Raw genomic sequence first — 23,209 nt, 5'->3', positions numbered from 1 at the left:
TTGAGTTTTTTTTAGTTATTCTTTTTTTTTTTAAATAATAAATCAAATAACAAATTTTTAAATATATATTACATTTAAAATTAACAATATATATATATATTTAAAATTAACAATATATATTGTACTCTTATTTGTTTTTTTTAAGTCTCTTATTACTTATTTTTCTCTTAGAAGGCTCATTTCGTCTATTTTGTTAGTTTTTGTATAAGATATATTAAAAACTCAATTAACTAAAGTAATTTGTACTACCATATTATCATATTATATTATGTTAACTTTTATTTATTAGTGTTTTTCTTTGATATATGTTAATATTAGTCCGTATGGATAGTTTGAATTGTATATATTTTAAATAGAAGTAGTTTGTAATTTAAGTTAATTCATCTTAGTAATTAAGAATTTATCTTATAATAATTCAATTTTAAATAAGGTCAATATTTATAATAATTTTATAATAAAAATTTAAGAAAAAATTATTAAATACTTTTTTAAAATAATAAGAAATTAAAGAAGAAAAATTATTAAATGCTTTTATATATATATATATATATATATATATATATATATATATATATATATATATATATATATATATATATATAAGAAATGATTGGTAGAAGGAATTTGAGGGAGAGAATTGAGATAAGAATGATGTGGCGCAATTTGATAGGCAAAAAAATAACAAAAAATTTCTCTTTTCTCTCTCTCTTCAACTTTTATCTTTTTATCAACAATGATGTAGTAACATCATTCCCTTCCACATTCTCTCCCTCAAATTTCCTCCCCTATCACTCCTATTTTAAATTATATATAATTTAAAATCACAAAAGTGAAATCGATATACTTCATGTTTATAAGGTGACATGTTACATTATAAATCTTTAGTTCCCCTATCATTATTCTTAATAAAATAGTAGATTGATGAATTATCTAAAATTATTTATAGTGGCTAATCTCAATCCAATAGTAATTTTAAATTAGAATATTATTAATATCTTAAATCTTTCCTTTTAATAAAATATATTGTTTGATATGATGAAAAAATAAAAATAACAAGAAGATATCCATAAACAGTTATGAGATCTATGAACAATGCGAAGGCAATAGATATTAGTATTGCGGTATATAGTGTGATGGCCGGAATTAGCGACGTTATATTTCCATCGTTACACACAAATTAAATCAGTTGATTTATTTTTTAAAATTACACACAGGCACATAAGAAGAAGAGGGCTAAGTGTGCTGAGAACCATAGTTTCTCTTGTATAAGAATTAATAAACTATATATTTATTTTTCGTCCGATGACATGCTCTCATGCTATCTATAGGAATTTTAAACAACTTTGGAATATTTTATTGTTATTCGGTATCGGTGCATGTACCGTTCTTCGAGTTAATCTTAATAGGTTAAACATTATTTTTTTCAAATTTGGTTTCGAATAGAAAAAGGATGAAATTATCAAATGTGTTAGGGGTTAGAGTTGGTGGTCTTCCGTCAACATATCTTGGTATTCCATTAGATGCTAAATTACAAACCTAATTATCACTATAATGAAATGTAAACTATTTAGATGGAAAATTAAAATAATCTTGAAAGGGGGTCGACTAATCCTCATTAAAATGTGTTATATTTATGCTCAAATATATTATGTCGTTATTCATTATCTCCAAGAGTATGGCGGTGAAAATGGAGAGAATAATGTGTAAATTTGTATAAGAATCTTCTAACTCATCGTTTTGTCATCTAGTTAATTAGTTGAGATAATGTTAAATGTTTTAAAAATCAATGAAGTCTGGATATTCGAGATCTTATTTCTTTTAATAAGACTCATCTATCAAAATAGTATAATAGATTTGCAACAAAGTCGAATAGTCTTTGGGCATCGATAATTAGATGTAAATATGATAATAATTGGTCTATTTGGTTCACAAAAATGTCTAATTATCCAACATGGTGTAGCATTTGGAGGGGAATTTATTTTATGTAGAAAGTTTTCGTGAGAAATTTAGATTCATTGTAGAATGGTTCTTCGATTAGATTTTGAGATGACATTTGGTGTAGTGTTAAAAGTCTGGCTATGATGTATAAATGACACAGTTAATGACATGTATGATCATCGGTTTAGTGATTTTGCTAGCCGAATTAGATATAGAAAGAGATTAAACATTATGGAGAGTGGAGACTTCGTCCCATAATAGAATTTTATTTTTTGTAAGACGCGGGCAAGTATCCCTGTCTGAATAAGACGTTATGCGTTGGAAATATTTGGATAGTTTCCATGTGGGGCATTGCTACAAGTTATTCGTTAAGATGATTCTAAATAATTTTTGTTGAGAAAAAAACTTTGGGAGCCAAAGATTCCATTCAAGATCTCGTTCTTTGGATGAAGCGTTATTCATGATGAAATTTTAACAAATGATATGTGCATGAAAAAATGTTGTATTATGGCTAGTCGTATATATCACGAAAAAGTTGAATCGGAAACTCACTTACTTTTGCATTGTCGATGGGTGACTAGCATTTAGATTCTCTTATGTGTATTACTGAGATTTATTGGGTGATGCCCGAGTCTTTGGCTAGTTGCTAGAAGTTTGGATTTTATGCTCTTGATATGACATACTTACATATTTGGATTATCGTTCCAATTATTTTTTGGTGGACTAACTGGTTGGAGAGAAATCTTCGAACTTTTAATAATCGTAGTCGTTCGATGCGTATCATTCATAATACTATTATTATGACGCTTTTTGAGATTCGTTCAGAAAAGCTATCGAAGAATTAATCTTTCTTCTCGAAGATTTACGAGCTTGAGAACTTATTAAGTACCGTTTTTTTTTTCATGTTTGTCGTTGTGATTAAACGATTTTTTTTTTTCATTTTTAATATATATATATAATTTAATGAATTCTCACAACTAGTTTTAATTTTTAGAAATTTAGAAATTTCATATTATTATTTGAAAGCTTACCATTGTAATGAGATTTAAAAGTGTTATTAAAATGTGTTATTTCATTGCTTCTTCAAATTAAGATCAAATTAAGATGTTCTAAATGAGAATCTAATATGTGAATTTTGGTTTTTCTTAAACAACTACTCTGGCTATTTGAACTACCTATTTTAAATCTTAATTAATATATTTAATGTTATGTGTATTTGTTATATATTAACTATCTTGTTAAATACTTTTTTTAAGATCTTGCAAAATATGTGAGATTGTTTATGTATTGAGAAACAACACAAACATGTCATTTATAATTTTAAATTTGTTAGGATATGGATATTATTTCATATTAGAATTTTCTATATTATGTAAAAAAAAGATTATTCTGTATAAGTGAATTTATTGGAAAATATGATATAACAAAATTATGTATAGTAATATAACTTGCTTATAATAGTATAAATAAAAGATCAAATTGATTTATTTGATAAAGTTGAAGCCTTAACATAAATTACTTAAATTATCACATTTTAGAGAGGTACATATCAATAATGTTAGAGGGATTCTAATTTTGTAAGGTTTTTCTTGGTGCAAGTGAATGTTTTATGTTGCAGACACAATAACGTGGTTTTGCACAAAAACCAGGTTGTTCACAGTAATCATAACCATAGTATGTACAATCGTCGTTAATTAGGCACGCTTGATATACTGGATGTATCAATTGAGAATCTGCTACAAAAATACCTGAATATATAAAAAACATATAATTAATTAATTTTCATTGGATCAAATATTTTTTTCTGATGAGAAAAAGTAATAAAATCATACCAAAAGTGTTTATAATGACAAATAGGATGATGAATGAAAGAACAATCTTAGCCATTAGAAAAAACAAAAAGAAAACGTAGAAAAGATGTTTATGGTTTGATGTAATAGGATGAGTTAGAACAAAGAGTATTTATATTAAGAGAATGTTAAAGTATGCAAATTTAATTAAGTAATAAATTAACCATTTTTATTCATTAATTATAAATAATTAACTATTTAATATATATATATATATATATATATATATATATATAATATCTACTTATATCAAATATTAATATATTTTTATTAATTGCATATTTAATACATAATTATTTTCTACCTAAATTATTAAATTGAAATATTTTATGTGAGATTCGTCTTTAAATGGTTACTGAAATATTATTGATGATTAAGAGGTTACTCAATTCACTCCAATTAATGCTAAATGTGATTTAAAAATGCAATTACGGCATAATGTTAATTTTAATATTTATTAACTATATGAGCCAGATTGTGTATTGGACCTCAATTTAAATCTCCTTCCCATTAGTTAAAATTGTTTCTATCTACCTAGTGAATTAGGTTTATTTTTTTTTTATCGATATAATAATTATATTATTTTATATAGAAAGTGTTATCTAACAACATTTCAATTTTTACAAATTATGTTTATTTATTGGGTTAATAAAATAATATAACTGAGGATTGAGTTTAAATATTTAGAAGGGAGCTCATCTGAGAAGGTGGTTTTCGGATTATATACAATGTTATACAAACATATTAATTTCACGTCATTCTCATTTAAATTATCAAATATATTATTACTCATTTTAAAAATACATAAATAAATTAATTAACTATTAACCGTACAAAATTAATAGATGAAAGTAATAATTAAATAAATTAGAAAACTAATAATAATTTTTATATTTAACTTTTTATTCTCTCTTTTATATGTATATATTAAATTTAATATATATTTAAAAATATATAGATTTATATATTTTGTTACTTGATTTATTAAATAAAAAAAAATCAGAATGTAACTTACATTCGATCTAGATGAGAATATGAATGAGATAGAAGACTAGGGCTTTGGTGTATTTTATAAATTTGAAAAGTAAATATGAGGATACCTTGAGATTTATCATTTTGTTTTAGTATATAAAGTTAGTTTAGTGATAAAAATTGACTACATCTGAAATTAAATTTAAGCTGTAAGACAGTGGAGTGTTAGACTAGTTCTTCTTTAAATAAAAATAAAATAAAATTTTATAATGTTTCGTTTTTTTAGTCAATCTTGCTCACTCATTTTTTTTAATTAATAAATCAAATAATAAAATTTTAAATATATTATATATATATATATAAGAGAATAAAAAGTTAAATATAAAATTATTATTTTTTATTTTAATTAATTATTTTTTTCATCTATTAATTTTATGTGGTTCATAAATAATGACAAGAAAGTCTAGGAAAATGAGGTGTTATCTCTAGAGTGGATTAAAATTTTAATAGAAGAGAAAATATTTAGATTTTCAATCCACTAAGGGATGACACATCATTTCCCTAAACTTTTTTGTCATTATTTTTCCCGCTCCTCTGTCATTTCTCTTTTTATTATCAGTGTTTCTTTTTATGTTTAATATTAGTAGTTGGTAGTTTGAGTTTAATATATATTTTAAATTGGAGTGGTTTTTAATTTGAATTAAATCATATTAGTAATTAAGAATTTGTCTAATAATTATCTAATTTCAAATAAAATAAATATTTATAATAATTTTGTAATAAAAATTCAAAAAAAAGAAATTTTGAAATACTTTTTTTAAATAATAAAAAGTTAAAGAAATAGAAAGACATATATATAATTTAAAATTACATAAAGAGAAATCAATATGATTATGTTTCTAACTTAGAATGTTATGTCATTTGATTGTTGCAAATCTTTAACTCCATTATCATTAAGAAAAGTAATACTTATCGAGTTTATCTACAATTTTATATTAGCTTAACTTAAAATATAAGTTGATATGAATTTTTTATCCGAAATTATTTATAGCCTTATAGGTGGCTAATCTGAACTCCATATTAATTTTAAATTAGAATATTATTACTAGATATAGAACATGAAATATTTTGTCTCTTAAATCTTTCATTTTAATAAAACAATTTGAAATGATGGAAAAATAAAAATAACGAGAAGAATATATCCATGTACAGTTATGAAATCCATGAACAATGTGAAGATAATTTATATCAGTACTGTGGTATATATATAGTGTGATGGCCGGAATTAGCGACGTTGATTTAAGAAAAAATATTACACAAATTAAATCAGCTGAAAATTATTATTATTATTTCTTAAATTACAGTTTGCTCGTAACCATATTTTCTCTTTAATAATTTAATCAACTATATATATATATATTTTTTTGATGACACGCACTACATAGTTCATACTATATATGAATTTTAAACATTTTTGAGATATTTCATACTTATTCGGTGCATATTCTGGTATTCGAGTTAATCTTATTAATAAGTCGGACATATGATTTTTAAAATTCTGTTTCGAATAGAAGAAGGATGAAAATTCTGTTTCGAATAGAAGAAGGATGATGTTGTCAAATGTGTTTGAGTTCAAAATTTGTAGTCTTCTGTCAACATATATTAGCATGCCATTAGATTCTAAATTACGATCCAATGCCTCTTGGGACCCGATTATCAATAAAATGGAATGTAACTATTTAATTGGAAAAATAAAATAATCTTGAAAGGGGGTTGGCTAATCCTCATTAAAATTGTGTTGTCATCTATGCCCACATATATGATGTCGTTATTAATTCTCCTCAAAAGTGTGGCGGTGAAAATAGAGAGAATAATGTGTAAATTTATATAAGAATCTTCTAAATCATCGTCTTGTCATATAGTTAGTTGATATAAGATTAAATATTTTAAAAATCAAAGAGGTCTAGATATTCAAGATCTTATTTCTTTTAAAGTAATGATATATACAACACCTTCGCATAGCACCTACGTACCTCATTTGGAAAGAAAGAGAAAATATTTTTCTTTCTTTCCAAATGAGGTAGGTGCTATTCGAAGGTGTTGTATAAGGGTGTTGTATATATCATTCTTTCTCTTTTAATAAGGCTCTTCTATCAAAATGGTGTAGTAGATTTGCAACGAAGTCAAATATTATTTGAACATCGATAATCAGATGTAAGTATTGTAATGATTGGTCTTGTTGGTTTACCAAAATGTCTAATTATCCAAAAAGGTGTAGCATTTGAAAGAGAAATTATTTTATGTAAAAAAAAATTTGTGAGCAGTCTAGATTCATTATAGGGATGGTTATTCGATTAGATTTTGGGATGATATTTGGTGTAGTGTCAAAAGTTTCGCTACGACGTATTCTAATATTAATTGCTTTCATTGCTATATGTAGAAATGACACAGTTAAGAACATGTTTGATCATCGGTCTAGTGGTTTCGCTAGCCGAATTAGATATAGAAGGAGATTAAACGTTATGGAGACTTCATCCCAAAATAGAGTTTTATTTTTGGTAGGACGCAAACAAGTCATGTTCCCGTCTGAACAAGATGTTATGCGTTAGAAATATATGGATAGTTTTCATGTGGGATATTTCTACAAGTTGTTCGCTAAGATGATTCCATATAATTTTTAATGGGAAAAAACTTTGGGAGTCAAAGATTACGTTAAAATCTCGTTCGTTGAATAAAGTGTTATATGCATGATGTTGTATTATTGCTAGTCGTATGTGTCACAAAGAAATTGAATCACCAACTCACTTACTTTTGTATTGTCGAGGGATGACTAATATTTGGAGTCTTTTGTGGAGTATTACTGAGATTCATTGGATGATGCCTAAGTATTTGAGTAGTTGTTGAGAAGTTTGGATTGATGCGACTGATATGACACGACTAATATGACACGTCTACATATTTGAGTTATTATCCTAATTATGTTTTGGTAGACTATCTAGTTGGAGAAAAATCGTCGAACTTTTAATGATCATAGTCGTCCAATGCATATATTCATAATACTATTATTATGACGTTTTCTGAGATATGTTCAGAAAAACGAGTAGAGTCTATTGAAGAATTAATCGTTTTTCTCGAAAATTTACGAGCTCAATAATTTATTGAGTATTGTTTTTTCTTATTTTATTAATTTCTTATTTTCAATTTATTTTTCATGTCATGTTTGGTTGCTATGCTTAAACGATTTAATATGAATTTTTTTTGAAAAAAAAAACATATAATTATGTTATTGGTACTGATTATTAATATTTTTATTATCTGAGACTTTGATTTTAAACCTTTAAAATAAAATCTACTTTAACAACTAGTTTAATATTTGATTCTATTGGTAATAAGAATTTTTATTTTAGTTATATTAATAGTGACCAAATTAACCGAACTCATTAGTTAGTTCAGGTTGAAAAAGTTATGCTTAAGAGAACAAAAATTTGATATTCAATTCTAATTAAGAAGGGTTAAATCATAACTAGTGGATTGTGTTAACTTTTTAAAAATTATATAAAAACAAAAGAGACCATAAAATATATAACTACAAATAAAACCCTAATATGCAATGGGTGACCAACTGTTAAAGCAAGGCAAGCCAATTCATATGTTTTCTATCATGATTATTAGGTAGTAACAGATTTTTTTTTATGGATTTAGAAAGCGATGGATAACTAGAAGTCATTTAAAACTATAACTACAAACTTAGACATGTTGCGTGCAGACCTTAAAATATATATATTTCTGAAAAAAAATTAAAAAAAGAAAATGACAAACGATAGAAAGAAAGTATATACCAAATTAATTACCCCTATACTACAATTACTTGATGCTACATAACTTATGATGTTTGCCTCAATTTGATTCCACAAATGCATGTATAATGGATTCCCAACAAGTTTTACAATAAAATATAATTTAGAAAGTTTGTCATATATAACCAATAATATAACTATTATTATTTATAATAATTATGACAATATATTGTATAAAGAAAATGACCCATAATAGGTAAAGTGTTACCTAAATTGTGTGTTATACTGTTCAAATTCTAAGCACCTTAATTAAATCACGAGATCAATACAGATGTATACTTTATATTAAAATGAAAATTTATTATATTGATTTATACTATTTTAAAAATTAGTTAAGGTCTTCCAATTTTAAAAATTGAAAAAAGTAAAGAAAAAGAACTGTATTTATTTGGCATGCCTAGGCAGCTAATTGGTTGTCTTCTTCAGATTCTCGTTAAACTAAACGAATAATGAAAAGCTAAATTTTATTTTTAATAAAAAACCAATTAAATAGTATGAATATATAAGAATAAAATAAGATTTATTTTTAAATATATTATATTTTAATTAATAAATTGATTAACAGAGTGTGCATATTTTATAAAAAAAAATTAGAGTGATACTTATTTATTTAATTAATTAAATTAAAAATAAAAATATTATTATTATTATTATTATTATTATATTATGATCGGAAATCAAGAGAACATCTCGAATCAAACAATTGCGAAAGATACTCTTTACGAAGAAAAACAAAAATTAAAGAAGAAGAATAATTTTCATTTATTTAGCATAAAAAAAGGAAAAAGCAACCGTCGTCAACGTCAACCACCGGTAAACAGAGCATGCAGTTTCTTCTAGAAGTCATCGTCGCCGTAGTCGTCGTCGGCGGCGAGATCATCCTCCACCTTCTCCGCCACATCATCTTCGATCTTATCCTCCACGTATTCCGCTCCTTCCGCCAGAGCAAGTCCACCTAATACCCCTGCAACCGCACCCACAGCCAATCCCGTCCCCATACCTCCAAATTTGCTCTCTTTCTTCACTCCAACCTGCTGCTGCCCATACGGATCCTGTTGGCTACCGTAACCCCCGCCCCCCTGACCGTATCCGTATCCATAACCCGGCTGCGTCTGAGGCTGCCCGTACGACTGGCCACCGTATCCATAACCCGGCTGAGGCTGTCCCTGTCCCTGTCCGTACGACTGATCGTAACCGTAACCCGACTGAGGCTGTCCCTGTCCGTACGACTGATCGTAACCGTATGGATTTCTGTAAGCAGGAGGAGGAGGAGGAGGCTGAGAGTAATCAATTGATGTTTTTCCCGCACCATATGATTGGGCATAGTACGGATCCGGAGCAGGATACCGGCGGACTTCGCGGACGGAGATTTCGATCTTTCCCTGAGGGCGGCCGGAGGGTCTCTTTAGATCGAGTTTGCGAATCGCTTGTTCAGGATCATTGAAAAAGTCACGGTGGAGGGGGAGTTTAGCGGATCCGATGAGGGGTTTGGTGTCTTGTTCGGCGCCGGCGTGGACGATGTCGATGTAGAGGGTGGTTTCGTCGATCGGGGCGGTTAACGGGATAGTAATGGTCTGGTCCCAGTAAGGACATGTGTCACCCTCTTCGTCGACCCGGGTAGTGCACTTGTTTTTCGGGTCTACCCAAATGACGACGTATGGTTTGACCCGGCCGTGGCGCCAGTTCACGTTTTTCAGATCTTTTGCCGATATCACGGTTACCTCGATTTCACGGGAAGCCATTGATGATGGAAACTTGAGAAATTCTGTGAAATTGATTCGGGTTGAATTGGGATAAATTGGTGTTGCTATATATAGCAAATCTTTTGTAATCTATTACTATACTACCCCTATATCAGTCTGATATTTGCTTACCGCCCGGTCCCTCAGCCTTCTAAAAGAAACATTTTATAAATTTTTTTTTATATTTTAAAATAATATTACAATTGATCATTTAAATAGTTTAGTTCAAGGTAATATTACATTCCATATAAAAATCACACAAGTAAACAAAACAATGTTCAATTGGAAAGGGTATAATTGTCAATAAATGAGCGGGAACAGGATAAAATTAGGGAAGAGTCCATGCTACTGTCTTAGTTACACGTGTGTGATTATTATTGGGTAGTAGAATGTTGTTTTAACTATATTCTAGAGGAACGTAGACCTTATTTTTCTTGACTATACTAATTTACATTTTATATTATTTCATTAATTATATAATTCAAATTGTTATTCCAAATATATTCTAAATATTAATATATGTGTACCCTGAGAATATTTGTATAATAATAATATTGAATAATTATTTTTGTAATAGGCAAATTCAACCAGATTAGTTGAGAACAATCTAGAACAAGGGTCTTGTTCCTAATATTTAATAACCACTTAAAAAAATAAGTTTTTAATAAAGTTTATTATTTTATCTATTAATATACTTAAAAAATATTTATTTATTTAAAAATATATTTTTTACAAAATTTGCCTAAATAAATAGATAGCTAGGTAAGGATAAAAAATGGGCATGACTTTTCTTTTTTTCAAATAATTTGGGTGGGGAATATTCGATTTGTTAGCGACTTGCAATTGAAGTAAATCCCCACTAAAATTATACGCGGACTTAACACGGTTTTGAGGAGCTGTTTGGATTCTTTGTTCCCAAACTTTACATTTATTTAAATAACTCATGTAAATTAAAAAAGAAAATGGAGTTTTGTCTATTTTAAAAGATGAAATTCATGTTATAAAAATATATTTCACAATGTTGTGATTGATTTTTCATCAAACTTTTATAAATAAAAAATACAACAAATTTTAAAAGGTAGTAAAACAAAAGTTGTGTTTGTTCTATAAAGAGATGTTTTCTTCTTTCATCTAGTCCCGCTTTTGGACTTTAGCATTCTTAAATTATTAAATTTATCAAATTTATTAAAAAATACTTTGTTAAATAATTTTACGGTCAAATACAAAATTCAACTAAATTTATACCTAAAATTTATATATATATATATATATATATACATATTTAACATATTATTATTTTTAGAAAAATGATTGGAAGCATTACTTTGAGAAGATATAAATATTAATTATTATAATTTTTTATCAAACAATGTTACATTATCTTTAATTTTTTTTTAAATTTTAAGTTTGTTTATCTATTATTTTTTTCAAAACAAAACTTACTTTAATTTCTCCATTCCGATCCAACTTGGATTCCTAGATTGCTTATTTTATAACTTACTAGTTAGTTGATCTACACAACACCTAAATATATTTTAAATTAAAATTTAACTTGTTACATTTGAAATCTTAAACATAAATCTCACACTTGAATTATCAAACATGAGTATTTTATGTTTCAAATAAAAAAATAAAATAAAAAAAATAGTCACCAAAAACTTGTGACATGGGGTATCTAACAACAGCCTTAGTCTTGACCTAAATTCAAAACTTAAATTATTATAGTTGGGGTGATACTTTACTATTCACAATTGCGTGCTAATAATTTTGAAAAATATCATAAGACATTCCTTGTGAGACTTAGATTGCCATACATTTTTTTTCAAATGAAGTCAATGTTAATTGTAAGACAAAAATACCAAAGAAATAGATATTGACTAGAGAATGTTCTTTTTGTCAAAGACTCAAATAATCCTAAACTAAAAGAAATAAAATGCTACAACTGATGCTGACTCTAATAATTTAAATAATCATCGAAAGGCCATGCATGCACCACCAATAGTAAAAAAAATACTCATAAGAGAAAGAGACATTCATGATTCATGATTCATCATCAAACATGATTATTGTTTAAATCTTGGCCTCCCCACTTCCTCATCCTCTCTGTGGTTTGCTCCACCTGCAAACAGAACACATTCCACTTCCTAATTAGTTGTTGGTTTCCCACACAACAACAACAACAACAACAAAAACATCACGAGACTCAAATGTAACAAATGTTTTAATTAATTCACCTCTTTCTTCCAGTTTGTCTTGTAGAGCACAATCAATAGAAGAATTGTCTGCATCCCCGTTCCCGCTATCATACCTCCCCAAAGACCCTGTATTATTATTATTATTATTATTATTATACCAATCAAGATTCAAGAACCAACCCCGGCTAACTAAGAAAACGGCTACTCACTTGTACTCCAAAATTGGCAACATAACCGAGCAAGTAGCCGAAAGGAAGCCCAAAGACATAGTAACATCCCAAGTTAATATACGCCACTAGAGCTTGCCAACCGCCCCCTACAGCCACCCCTGCTTAATATCCAACAAACAAATCAAGGCTAGGTTGATCTAATTAAGAAAGATCATATAAAAGAAAGAAATGGACCTGATATGACTGGCTGAACGCTGTTGAGAAGCATGGTGAAGCCGAGAAGGTATGCTAGTTTGGCCACGGCTTGACGCATGTCTTTGCTATCTGTGAATATAATGGCGAAATCGTTCTTGAATGCCAAGATAAGTCCCATGCACACTAAACCGAACACCAATGATTGAATCACAATCACGTATACGGCATACTTGGCAGCTCTAGGATGACCAAATCCAAGTTCATTCGATACACGAACACTGAAACACGTACAACAAATACAATCACCAAACTTATAACAACTGGAAACCTTACCCATGTATCTTTTTCCACTACCTTATTGCAGCATTTACTCCAATGAATATCATTGCTTCCCACCCATTAAAATTCATGCTGCAAAGAAGAAAAAGACATAAAGCCATGCATAAACCCTGTTCTAACCAATTCAATTTTCCTTTTTGGGTATATTATATATGTATACTTACCAAATGGAAAGGGATCCAACAGCAAGTACAGCATTGTCAAGATGACCAGTAAGGATGATTATGCTCATCATATACCAAACCTCAAGACATAACATAACAGCCGAAGCAATCGAGAGTCTAACGAAAGCCCATAAGTCCTTAAACGCGGACCACGACAGTCCAGTCCATCCCTCCTTACACCAACCGATAGCATAACCGATTTGAGCCAACGAAAGCACCCAACCGGATATATCAAATGCTATGGCAGCTCCTGTCGTGCCCATTCCAAGGCCGATAATGAATAACCAGAGGAGGCCAACATGAAGAAGTAAGCATGCGATTCCGATCCAGGCAAGCGCGTTCACTTTGCTTTGAGCTTGGAGAAACTTCTGAGTGGGGAAACAGAGAGCAAGCGAGAACAGCTGGGGAAGGATCTGGATGGTGAATACTCCAGCTAGATCAGCGATTTCATCTTGTTGGCCGAGGATCTTTAGGATTGGGGTGGCGAATATGTAAATTGGAGATAAGATGATTGCGGCGATTGTGAGGATTATCCACGAACGTTGCATATAAATGCCGAGTAAGTGAACTTGGCCGGCTCCATATGCTTGTCCACAGAGTGTTTCAAGTGCACTTCCCATGCCCAGCTACAAGTTAAGAATGATAAATTAATTAATGTCATGAAATTAACATTAAAGAATGAAGGAATGAATTAGATCTAGCTAGCTAGCTAGTTACCATGAATCCAAAAGCAAACATGTTAATAACAGAGAGAGCGATTGAAACGGAAGAAAGCTGAATATCGCCCATGTGACCGACAAAAATGTTGGTTGCTGAATTTGTTCCATACTGGCAGAGAACCGTTACTATAATCGGACCGGCGATTTTCCACACTTTGACACTTTCTATCCAGAACATTTTCCTCAATTCCTTAAAGCTCTCCAAAGCCCTGTAATCTCCTTCCTCATTGATCAGCTCCGGTTCACCGGAATCATTTACCAGCAATGGAGTTGCTTCCATATTCGCACTCAAAACTCCGGCGCCGACAACAATTGGATGAGGAAAATGGGACTTGACAGCCTTAATAAATAATAGTTAATGGACCCGACAATAACCAGAAAGATTTATGAATATTTAATAATCTCTATAGGATTTTTCCCGGCAAAGAGATAATTTGAAATTAAACTAGTGACATCTTGAGCTAGTCGGTGGTTAATTGTTGGATGTATTTTTATTTTTATTTTTTTTAGTTTTAGAAATTACAATCCCAAATTTATTGAGAATGAAATTGAATTTTTTACTCAAACAAATATTGCACGATGGATGGAAATTTGTATTATTCAGCCAAAAGAAAAGAAAAGAAAAGGAATCCGGGTGTTTGGTTGGTGGGATGAAAGGTTCCAAGTGAGACACGTGACTCCTTATAAAGTAGGCTTTCTCAATTTTCTTTGTAAATAAGTCCATTTTTAAAAACAAAATTTGATGGAAATTTTTATTATCTGGGTTAATTGATATAGTTTTTGTATTAAATAAAACTATTTTTGTTTTTTGTTTTTTCTAACTATCCATATAAATGTTTAGATTGAAAAAATTAAGTAATTAATCAAATAAATATTACTCATCAAACAATGCCTTAAGTCTTATTGGTTGTTTGGTATGAAAGGTGTTTGGAGATAATATGCAGAGTCGATTTTTAAGTTATTTTTATTTAATTATTTATTTTTAAAACATTAAATTATTTAATTAAATAAAATATTTTTATTTTATTTTTATAAATTTTAAATATAAAAAATATCACATTAATAATTCTAAAAATCCCAATTTTTTATTAAATGAGATTTTTTTATATAACCATGATCAGACATGTAAATCACCGTTTGTTTTGATCAGGGCTGTTATTAGTATTTAGTGAGTTAGCTTAAAGATTAAGTTTAAATTTTGAGAATTGCTTAAAAATGCAATAGTGATATTTGGCGTTAACTTTTTTTTTCTTTTCTATCAACTAACTAGTTTAAGAATTAGGTTAAAATATTTGTCATTGGCTTAAAATTCTAAATAATTAAGATGGTTAAAATTGCAATAAACAAAGGATGGGTCTTGGAATCTCTATACATGACCTTTGCTGTTATGTTTTTTCATGAATTATTTTAATGGTTTAGATTAAAATTTTGTCTATGGTTAAAACTGCAATTAACAAAGGATGAAAAAGTCTTTGAGTTATTTGTTTATCATTAATTATATTGAGGTTTATGTACAAAAATTTAGAAATATCTTAAAACTGCATTTAACAAAGGATGTCTTATTTGTTATTCTTGATGAAGTTCAATATTTTAGAATTGCTTAATAATGCAATTAATACAAGTATGTTTCTCGTTTAGCCTAACAACCCACTAACATGATCCTTACTTAAATTTAGATGATTTTAATGACAATTGAAGATAAATTTTATGGGTAAGGCCTTGTTCGGTTCTTGGTTTTTAAAAAAACCAAGAGAGAGAAAATTTAGATGATAGGTGATAATTTTAAGAAAGTAATGATTATTTTTAGTAAAAAGACTTAAAAAGTATTGATATTTATAAATAAAATATAAAATAATAATTTAAAATAAAGGGTATTTTTGTATTTTGGTTAATGATATGAGTGATGGAAGAGAAGTGATTGGAAAATGGATTTTGTGTGGGTTTTTTAAATAACCTAAAGAGAACAAGGCCTAAATCTTGTTATTATTAACTGCCACATATTACATTCAATGTCAATGGATCATATTGGAATCATTCAATATTCCAAAAAGTGATGTAAAAAACATAGAATAAGTTAGGTTGGTCAAAAACTATCTAAACTAACACTACACTTTATGAAGGTGCCAAGCTATCTAGACTAGAACAAGTCATTTGTGACTGTTTTTGCTTCTTTTTAACACTTTCACTTTCTCCCTCCATAGTTTTAAGCTTGTTCTTTATAGCAGCTATTTTCGCACTTCGGCTCACCTGCCCCGAACTACTTCCTCCAAGTCCGGAACCATTCTCACAGCCAAAGACTGCACCAGAGTTGTGGGTCATTTCAGCCTGGTGTTTCTCACTTTCAAGACGTACAATTAATGGACGTCCACAAACCAATCTCCCATTCATCTTTACCTTTGCCAATTTAGCTTCCTGCATCCTCACTTTACAAATTTACATTAGCTGTTGCTCACACATCATAATAATAGTACATTTTATTTTAAAAATTCTATTATATATAGAGAGTTCTCTTCAGTTCAACATTGTGAAAATGTACAAAAATGACACAAACAAACATAGCTATCACTTAATTTAAATTAATTAAGTTCTTAATTGAATTAAGTTAATTTCATAACTGTTTGTTTAAAATCACTTAAATAATTAAATTCATCTCAAACTAATCTAGAAAATTAAGCTAAAATGGATAGCTTAACTCGATAAAGTACATATGACTTCACTTAACACAGTAATATTAGTTCCAGATTTTCTCAAATCAACTTACACATCAGAGTCCTAAATTTTTTTAGAAATTTTCATTTGATTTATTCAACATTTATCTTTTAAATGTTTTAACTTCAATATTCAGCATTCAACTATTAATTTTAGTTTGATCAAATGCACCCATAATCAATATTCGTTCTGCAAACTTACCTCTCTATTACTGAACTGGATAAACGCAAACCCACGTGGTTCTCCGCGTTTAGGGCCACGTGTGTGCAATAGGAAATCTTCTGCTACAATTTTCCCAAATGGAGAGAACATCTTAATTAAAGTTGCCCTGCAATATTGGCAAACATATCTTTAATTATGCAGCCAAGAGAACAACATCAGTTTGAAGTCTAATACTGCTTACTCAGATATCTTGTAATCAAGATTGCCAATATAGAGTCTGCACTCAGACTTTTCTTCAACAAAGCCACTTGCATCCTGAAAACAGTTGAAATTACAAAGATTTGGAGGAAACATCAGAAAGGAGAAAGCCAATATAAGATATCTGGCGACAAAGAAATTACTGCAATAAAATATGATTAGTCAATGACTATGCAAAATGAGAAATCAAGTCCTGAATCAATAACAGCAACATCCAAGATGATCCAATAGTGATAAGTCCACAGATAATCAACTACAAAGTGCAAAAGATTAAGCTTCTTTAACAAGTACAGATTTAAGATGAAATGAATCTCATCATTTGCAGTGATACTTAGTTTTTATTAACAGGAGATACATGCACTTTTAATAGAGATAGGGCATTTAGTCAAGAGGAAGATGTCCTATAATTGCTAGAGTTTCGATTATTCAGTAGAAACATAAACAGAAAAACGACTCTCTCCCATTTTGTAACTTCCTCAATTGCAAAAAGAAACAAAACCTTAGAAATCTAACAACTGTGGTATGTGAGAATACAGATTGATGAGTGACCAAATTCTTGAAAAAATCTACAAGAAATCAGAAATACATATCAAGAATTGTGATAATTAGTAATTACCATGGGAAAATTAACCAAGGAAATTCTAGAGAAGGCCACCGTTACAGGATATATTGATCAACCTGAGAAGAGGAAAAAGAAAGCACAATCATGTGAAACTTCATCTTTACAATTCAGTATAACCTAAAACTCCTTCATACAACTTAAATTTCTCGATTTATACATCATATGTCTACATGAAAGGTTATAAGAATGAAAGTAGTAATTTTGACAGTTTCCAGATCAACTATGTTTATATTTCAGGATATACTCTTAAATCGAACCTCCAACGAAACCCTCCTCAAGCCATAAAATCAACGTTTCATATATAGATTAAACGGGGCCAAATACTTACAAGTTACGGCAGCTCCAATGATTGATTGACGACGATTTGAACTCTAAAATTAGGTCTCGATCTAAAGGAACAGATTCACAAGAGATCATTCAGGGAAAAGGAAAGGGAGATTTAGATAGATCTTGTTTCTTAATTAATTATTTAATAATATTTTAGTTTGAGAATGATTTTAATTGATATCATGATGACGTTGTTGTTAAAAATTACATTGTAGATATTTTATTTAAATCAGTTAATTTGATAAAAATAAAAAAAATATTTAATTGAAAAAATATTAATTTTTTTAAAATTATTAGATTTAATTCAAAATAAACAAGTCCATATAAATAGACATAATTAATGCTCATTTTATAATTTTTATAATTTATTAATTAAAATATTAAAATATATTTTATCTTAAATTGTTATTTTTTATATTATTATTATTATATATTAATATCTTTTAAATTATTTTAATAAAAATAAACTCTGAAATGAATAGTCAAAAACCTATATAAAACAAATAACTATAATTAAATCTGTTTCAACTTAAATTCTTTTTAAATTAAATTTAAATAAATTTAAAAAGCAAATGTTTTTTTTACAATTAAACTCATTTAAGGCATATTTAAGACATTTATAGTATAATCCTTAAAATGTGTTTTATATCTATTATAAAGATAAATAATATAAAAATTATAAAAAAATGTTTTACTTTATATTTAGGGATTACTGTAACATCTTTAAATAATAAAATAATATATTTTCTCTTTTATGAATATTTAAATATATATAAATAAGTAATTAAGTGGTTAAAAAATTGATTGTTTTAATGAATATTTAAATGATATATAGATAAAGATAAAAATGGTAATGTAGAATAATTTATATTTTGATTCTCTAAAATAGAGATATTATTATTTTATATTATTTTTAGGGATACAAAATAGGGAACCTAGTACAAATGCCCTTTATATGTTGATGGTGAATTGGGATTTCGTTTCTCTTATTTCAAATCTGAGAATTTAATTAAATTCATCAAGTAATTTTATAAATAAAAGATTAATGTCAATCTTTATTTTTTTCAAAATCGTTGACGAAAACAAAGTTTCTCTACGCCTCCTCCTCTAGATGCAGCCTCCTTTGTGCTAGGTAGCAACTTTATCTCGTATATCTTTGGCCAACGTTTCCCAGTCACTGTAAAAATTACACTCACCAAAATGATTTTCACAGCCTATTTATTATATAACTTGGAAGAGATAAATAATATTAGCTAGCCATAGTTGATTTACCAAAGATCCTATTGTTATCTTTATCCCACGCAATGCCGTTCAACACATCAATACCCTGGAAGTAAAAACACATTTCAGGATCAAGAAACATATAAAGCACTCAAATCTACTACTAATAATAAAAAAGACATACACTGTGGCCAGATGCTATCAGTCCCTCCCTGTTCAATGATATAGTAAATTCAGCCAACAAATAAAATCACTGATAATAGAATTTATTGCAGAATAGAAGAAAAATGAAGCCACCTTAATTTCGGAAGGAGAATCCAACTCAAAACAGTGCCATCTTTGGTAGAGATTCTTGCAATGCAGTCCGTCTGAAAAACAAAAAAAAAATATATTGTTAGCTTATGTAAGAGCCTAAGAGGAAATAGCATACGAGCAAAAGAGGCAATACCTGCCAAACATTTGCCCAGATTTCACCATTTATATATTCTAGTTCATTTAGATTGAATACTTCATGATCTTTATACTTGACAATGTTTTTCTTAATCACTGCAAAGGAAAGGAACTTCAGACACAGCAATAAAGTCACATAATAGGGCATAAACATAAGCAGAATAACAGGACAAATTCTATAATAGCAGTAAATGGGACTAACAAAGCAACTAAGAGAACAAGACATCCTCAAAAAAGGTAAAAGTCATCCTTTGAGATGAGAAACAAGAGTTTATTAAGAGAACAATCAAACCTTTCATTTTGTGGTATGATCTGGAACAAAGTAGAAGTTCCAGTACACTACCACCAAACTAAGACTCTAATAAGTGAATATGGGATTAACAGTACTTTACTTGACAAACCTTTTAATGTTTGGGGATCCATCTGGTATAAAGTGGAAGTTCCATCACTCCCATAAAGAACTTTCCCATCAGTTGCCAGACCCCAACCATCTTTCATTTGATGAGTAAATTTCTTTACCTGCCAAAGGGTGCAAGGGTGGAAATAGTAAGCAGAAATAGAAAAACAGTTTTGTGAATCATGAAAATATTAACAATAATCAATAGTTAAGACAAATGAATAAAAACAAACAAAAATGCGGGAGAAAATTTCCATTATGAATCCATGAGGCACTTGTATCTATCTATCTATCTATATATATATAAGAAGAAGATTTGCTTGGAGTGACCCTAGTCTTGGTGCACATTATTAGTCCAGATTATACTTTTGTCAAATGGTATCTTTTTATATGAGAGCTTATTATGGTGAACACATGGGAACCTTTTCAATCAATAAATGGAATTAGAATTCTTATTCTAATTTTGTAAGAATTGGATTGAATTACAATTCAATTCTTAATTTGGTGAAATCATGGAATTGAAACTTTAAGAGATTCAGATACATTTTTAATTTCGTTGAAATTATAATTCCTCTAACAAACAAAAGATTTGAAATTGGACCCCAATTCCAATTCCGCCTCAACCAAACATTACCTTAGGGAACTAAAAGGATCGTATGACATGAATATCTAAATGGGGTATCAGTAAATCCAAATAACCATTAGATGAACTAATAAAGAGCAATCCCAAGAAACAAATGTAAGAAGAACAGGAGAAGCACAAACTTTGCTTAAATTATAACGATCATATATGAAACCAGTTTTCTCCTTCCAGATCACTTGATACAACCTACAGAAAGCATAAAAAAAGTAATATATGAGAAACCTAACTTAAGTAAAACCCAATTCCATGAATTTAGTTTTGGATCTAAGATAACAGTTGTTTCCTCACATACCGGTCATGGATAAGGGTTAATCCCTCCCCAAAAATAACATGAGGAAGCTTGTGTATGGCTTCCACCTGGGAAGACAAGGAAAAAGATATTTCAGTCATAACCAGGTAAAATAAAATAAAATAAAAAACATATGAGAAAACACAAATATCAGGACCCAATGTTCTATGCACACCATTGACACAAATATACATAACATAAGAGTGAAGCACATTAAATTTACACGTTTTCATAGTTTTTACAAGGTGGTGATGCAATGCAATACAATATAACAAGGTTCGATCTCCATATCTTTTATACTGAAATTATCTTAGTGACAGATTTTAGATAATTGGAAGGACATCAAGTGGAGGCTGGATCTGCTGTCCCAGGTCATGTCCGAATGGCTGTCCCTTTCTTAAAACAACTTTAAAATCATATAGAGAAATAATATTTCATCAAGAGAGAAAATTTTTAAAGTGTTTTTAAGAAATGGAGGCAGAAAAATAGGACTTAGATCTTCTGTGACCAAAAGAATCTTTGTCTCCTCACAGAGGAGCTTGATGTGACTAAAAAACAATCACCTTTTGGGCACAAGGATCCTATCCCAGAATTGCAAAGATATAATAAAATTTACAGAGAGTCAGTAATATTTGTACCTTTCCCGTATGGAGAGACACCTTCCTAACAGATGACTGAAACAATTTAGAACAGAAGTGTCAATGGTACAAATTAACAAGACTTATCATGAAATCAAACTAGCATACTTTAAGAGGAAAGCTGTGGAAAATAGATAGTGATTTATAATATTCAAAATATTTCTTCTTAAAGCATATTGATTTGACCCCATAAGCGGGACCACCACCCACCCTAGCATAGCATGTTCCGCCAGAAGAGGCATTATCAATAATCAAAAATAGAAGACAGAAAGATTTGCTCTTGATTCAAATACATGAGTTGTTGCAAGGAATGAATGGTACCTGTCCATTGAGGCCAGTTGATTCAAATAGAGTATCATTTCCACTGTAGAGGAGGCCCTGGAATCAATCAATCAAGCACGCCCAATTATTGAGTATTTACGAGCAAAAGAAAACATGTAAAATTAGAAATTGTAGCAAAATCCCATCACATGTTCCACGGACCACGAGGGTTTAATCAACTGATCAGTTTACGTCATATATATATATATATATAAGTTTTCGAAATCAAATTAAGTCTCATCAGGCAGCAGCAGCGCTTTTACCTGAGTGAAGGCTCTAGGATCGTGAGGATACTCGTTGACGACTTTGATGGAATAGATTCCGACGGAAGATCCGGACACACTCGAGACGTTCGATGGAATGCTAGCAACGTAAATAACGAGAAAGAGGAGAACAATGGAGATTTTCCTCATATGTTTAGATAAAGATGAAGAGCCGTTGCTGTTGCTTATCTTCTTCCTTATTGAACCGCTGGCCATGGATGCTGTTACTTTTCTTTCTTTCTTTCAAGTCCACGGTCGGCTAGACTCTGGTATCTGGACCGTGGTCGGTCGGTCGTTGGCTGATGTGAGAGAGAGACTTAACCTTGCAGTTTTATTTATACATAAAAATGATTTTCCGTATTACTTACTATCTTATACATCAAATTTATTTACAGATCCCAAAGTCAAAACCTTTTACTTTAGAATATTTGTTATATATCGATAAGAAATAGAGAAATTATATTAAATTAAATAATTTATGTCTAATATATAAATATTATCTTAAAAAAATAAATAAATGTAATATATAATAATGATATGTTATATATATATGATAATAAATTTAATGTGTTTTTAAATAGGAATCAAATATAAAAATAAATATAAAAATTCCTACCTAATTAAACTTCATTAACTTTCAATATTATAGTAAGTTAAGTTTTAATTTAAAAATATATTATGGTATAACATCTTATATAGTGATACATAGATATTAATATTTAAAGCTAACATATATTAACCTGAAAATAAGATGTAAAATTGTTTGAT

At 29.1% G+C, this 23,209-nt stretch overlaps 4 protein-coding genes across 5 annotated transcripts; all 4 read right to left on the bottom strand.

Moving 5' to 3' along the window:
* Positions 1-9,240: 9,240 nt before the first annotated feature.
* On the bottom strand, positions 9,241-10,414 carry LOC124930323 (protein SRC2-like). The gene has a single exon (XM_047470678.1). The coding sequence runs from the start codon at positions 10,357-10,359 to the stop codon at positions 9,454-9,456; it is 906 nt and encodes a 301-aa protein (XP_047326634.1). The 5' UTR covers positions 10,360-10,414; the 3' UTR covers positions 9,241-9,453.
* A 1,809-nt stretch (positions 10,415-12,223) lies between these two features.
* On the bottom strand, positions 12,224-14,580 carry LOC124930322 (protein DETOXIFICATION 35). The gene is made up of 7 exons (XM_047470677.1): positions 14,140-14,580; positions 13,423-14,048; positions 13,274-13,330; positions 12,959-13,197; positions 12,764-12,882; positions 12,594-12,680; positions 12,224-12,478 (listed from the first exon to the last, which is right to left on the bottom strand). The coding sequence occupies exons 1-7, from the start codon at positions 14,419-14,421 to the stop codon at positions 12,413-12,415; spliced, it is 1,476 nt and encodes a 491-aa protein (XP_047326633.1). The 5' UTR covers positions 14,422-14,580; the 3' UTR covers positions 12,224-12,412.
* Positions 14,581-16,224: 1,644 nt separating this feature from the next.
* LOC124932217 (probable RNA-binding protein 18) lies at positions 16,225-18,049 on the bottom strand. Its single transcript, XM_047472835.1, has 4 exons — positions 17,887-18,049; positions 17,254-17,327; positions 17,052-17,178; positions 16,225-16,553 (listed from the first exon to the last, which is right to left on the bottom strand). Exons 1-4 carry the CDS (start codon positions 17,887-17,889, stop codon positions 16,254-16,256), a joined length of 504 nt encoding a protein of 167 aa, XP_047328791.1. The 5' UTR covers positions 17,890-18,049; the 3' UTR covers positions 16,225-16,253.
* A 1,150-nt stretch (positions 18,050-19,199) lies between these two features.
* On the bottom strand, positions 19,200-22,752 carry LOC124931380 (glutaminyl-peptide cyclotransferase-like). Of its 2 annotated transcripts, XM_047471830.1 has the most exons (11): positions 22,442-22,752; positions 22,179-22,235; positions 21,858-21,893; positions 21,223-21,287; positions 21,053-21,116; positions 20,292-20,409; positions 19,889-19,986; positions 19,738-19,808; positions 19,625-19,652; positions 19,492-19,546; positions 19,200-19,396 (listed from the first exon to the last, which is right to left on the bottom strand). In XM_047471830.1, exons 1-11 carry the CDS (start codon positions 22,655-22,657, stop codon positions 19,284-19,286), a joined length of 921 nt encoding a protein of 306 aa, XP_047327786.1. In that variant the 5' UTR covers positions 22,658-22,752; the 3' UTR covers positions 19,200-19,283. The 2 variants fall into 2 exon arrangements, with proteins under 2 accessions (XP_047327786.1, XP_047327787.1); XM_047471831.1 differs by lacking the exon at positions 19,625-19,652 and having other exon boundaries at positions 19,255-19,396.
* Between the last annotated feature and the right edge of the window lie 457 nt (positions 22,753-23,209).

The sequence above is a fragment of the Impatiens glandulifera genome, chromosome 3 (assembly GCF_907164915.1).
Source record: "Impatiens glandulifera chromosome 3, dImpGla2.1, whole genome shotgun sequence".
In the NCBI taxonomy this organism is placed as follows: Eukaryota; Viridiplantae; Streptophyta; class Magnoliopsida; order Ericales; family Balsaminaceae; genus Impatiens; species Impatiens glandulifera.
Note: the sequence above shows the minus strand (reverse complement) of the source record. Positions and strands in the feature narration are given on the sequence as shown.

Excerpts from the sequence above, each read along its gene's own strand:
- LOC124930322 (XM_047470677.1), bottom strand. The coding sequence starts at position 14,421 with ATGGAAGCAACTCCATTGCTGGTAAATGATTCCGGTGAACCGGAGCTG. Across the intron at positions 13,198-13,273 it reads GGAGTAAATGCTGCAATAAG|TGTTCGTGTATCGAATGAAC; the intron begins GTAGTGGAAAAA and ends TACGTGTTTCAG. Across the intron at positions 12,883-12,958 it reads CGTTCAGCCAGTCATATCAG|GGGTGGCTGTAGGGGGCGGT; the intron begins GTCCATTTCTTT and ends GATATTAAGCAG.
- LOC124930323 (XM_047470678.1), bottom strand. The coding sequence starts at position 10,359 with ATGGCTTCCCGTGAAATCGAGGTAACCGTGATATCGGCAAAAGATCTG.
- LOC124931380 (XM_047471830.1), bottom strand. The coding sequence starts at position 22,657 with ATGGCCAGCGGTTCAATAAGGAAGAAGATAAGCAACAGCAACGGCTCT. Across the intron at positions 21,894-22,178 it reads CAACTGGCCTCAATGGACAG|TCATCTGTTAGGAAGGTGTC; the intron begins GTACCATTCATT and ends AAATTGTTTCAG. Across the intron at positions 21,288-21,857 it reads TGTCTCTCCATACGGGAAAG|GTGGAAGCCATACACAAGCT; the intron begins GTACAAATATTA and ends TTGTCTTCCCAG.
- LOC124932217 (XM_047472835.1), bottom strand. Across the intron at positions 17,179-17,253 it reads CTTGATTACAAGATATCTGA|GGCAACTTTAATTAAGATGT; the intron begins GTAAGCAGTATT and ends CCAATATTGCAG. Across the intron at positions 16,554-17,051 it reads TCCAGTTCAGTAATAGAGAG|GAAGCTAAATTGGCAAAGGT; the intron begins GTAAGTTTGCAG and ends GTGAGGATGCAG.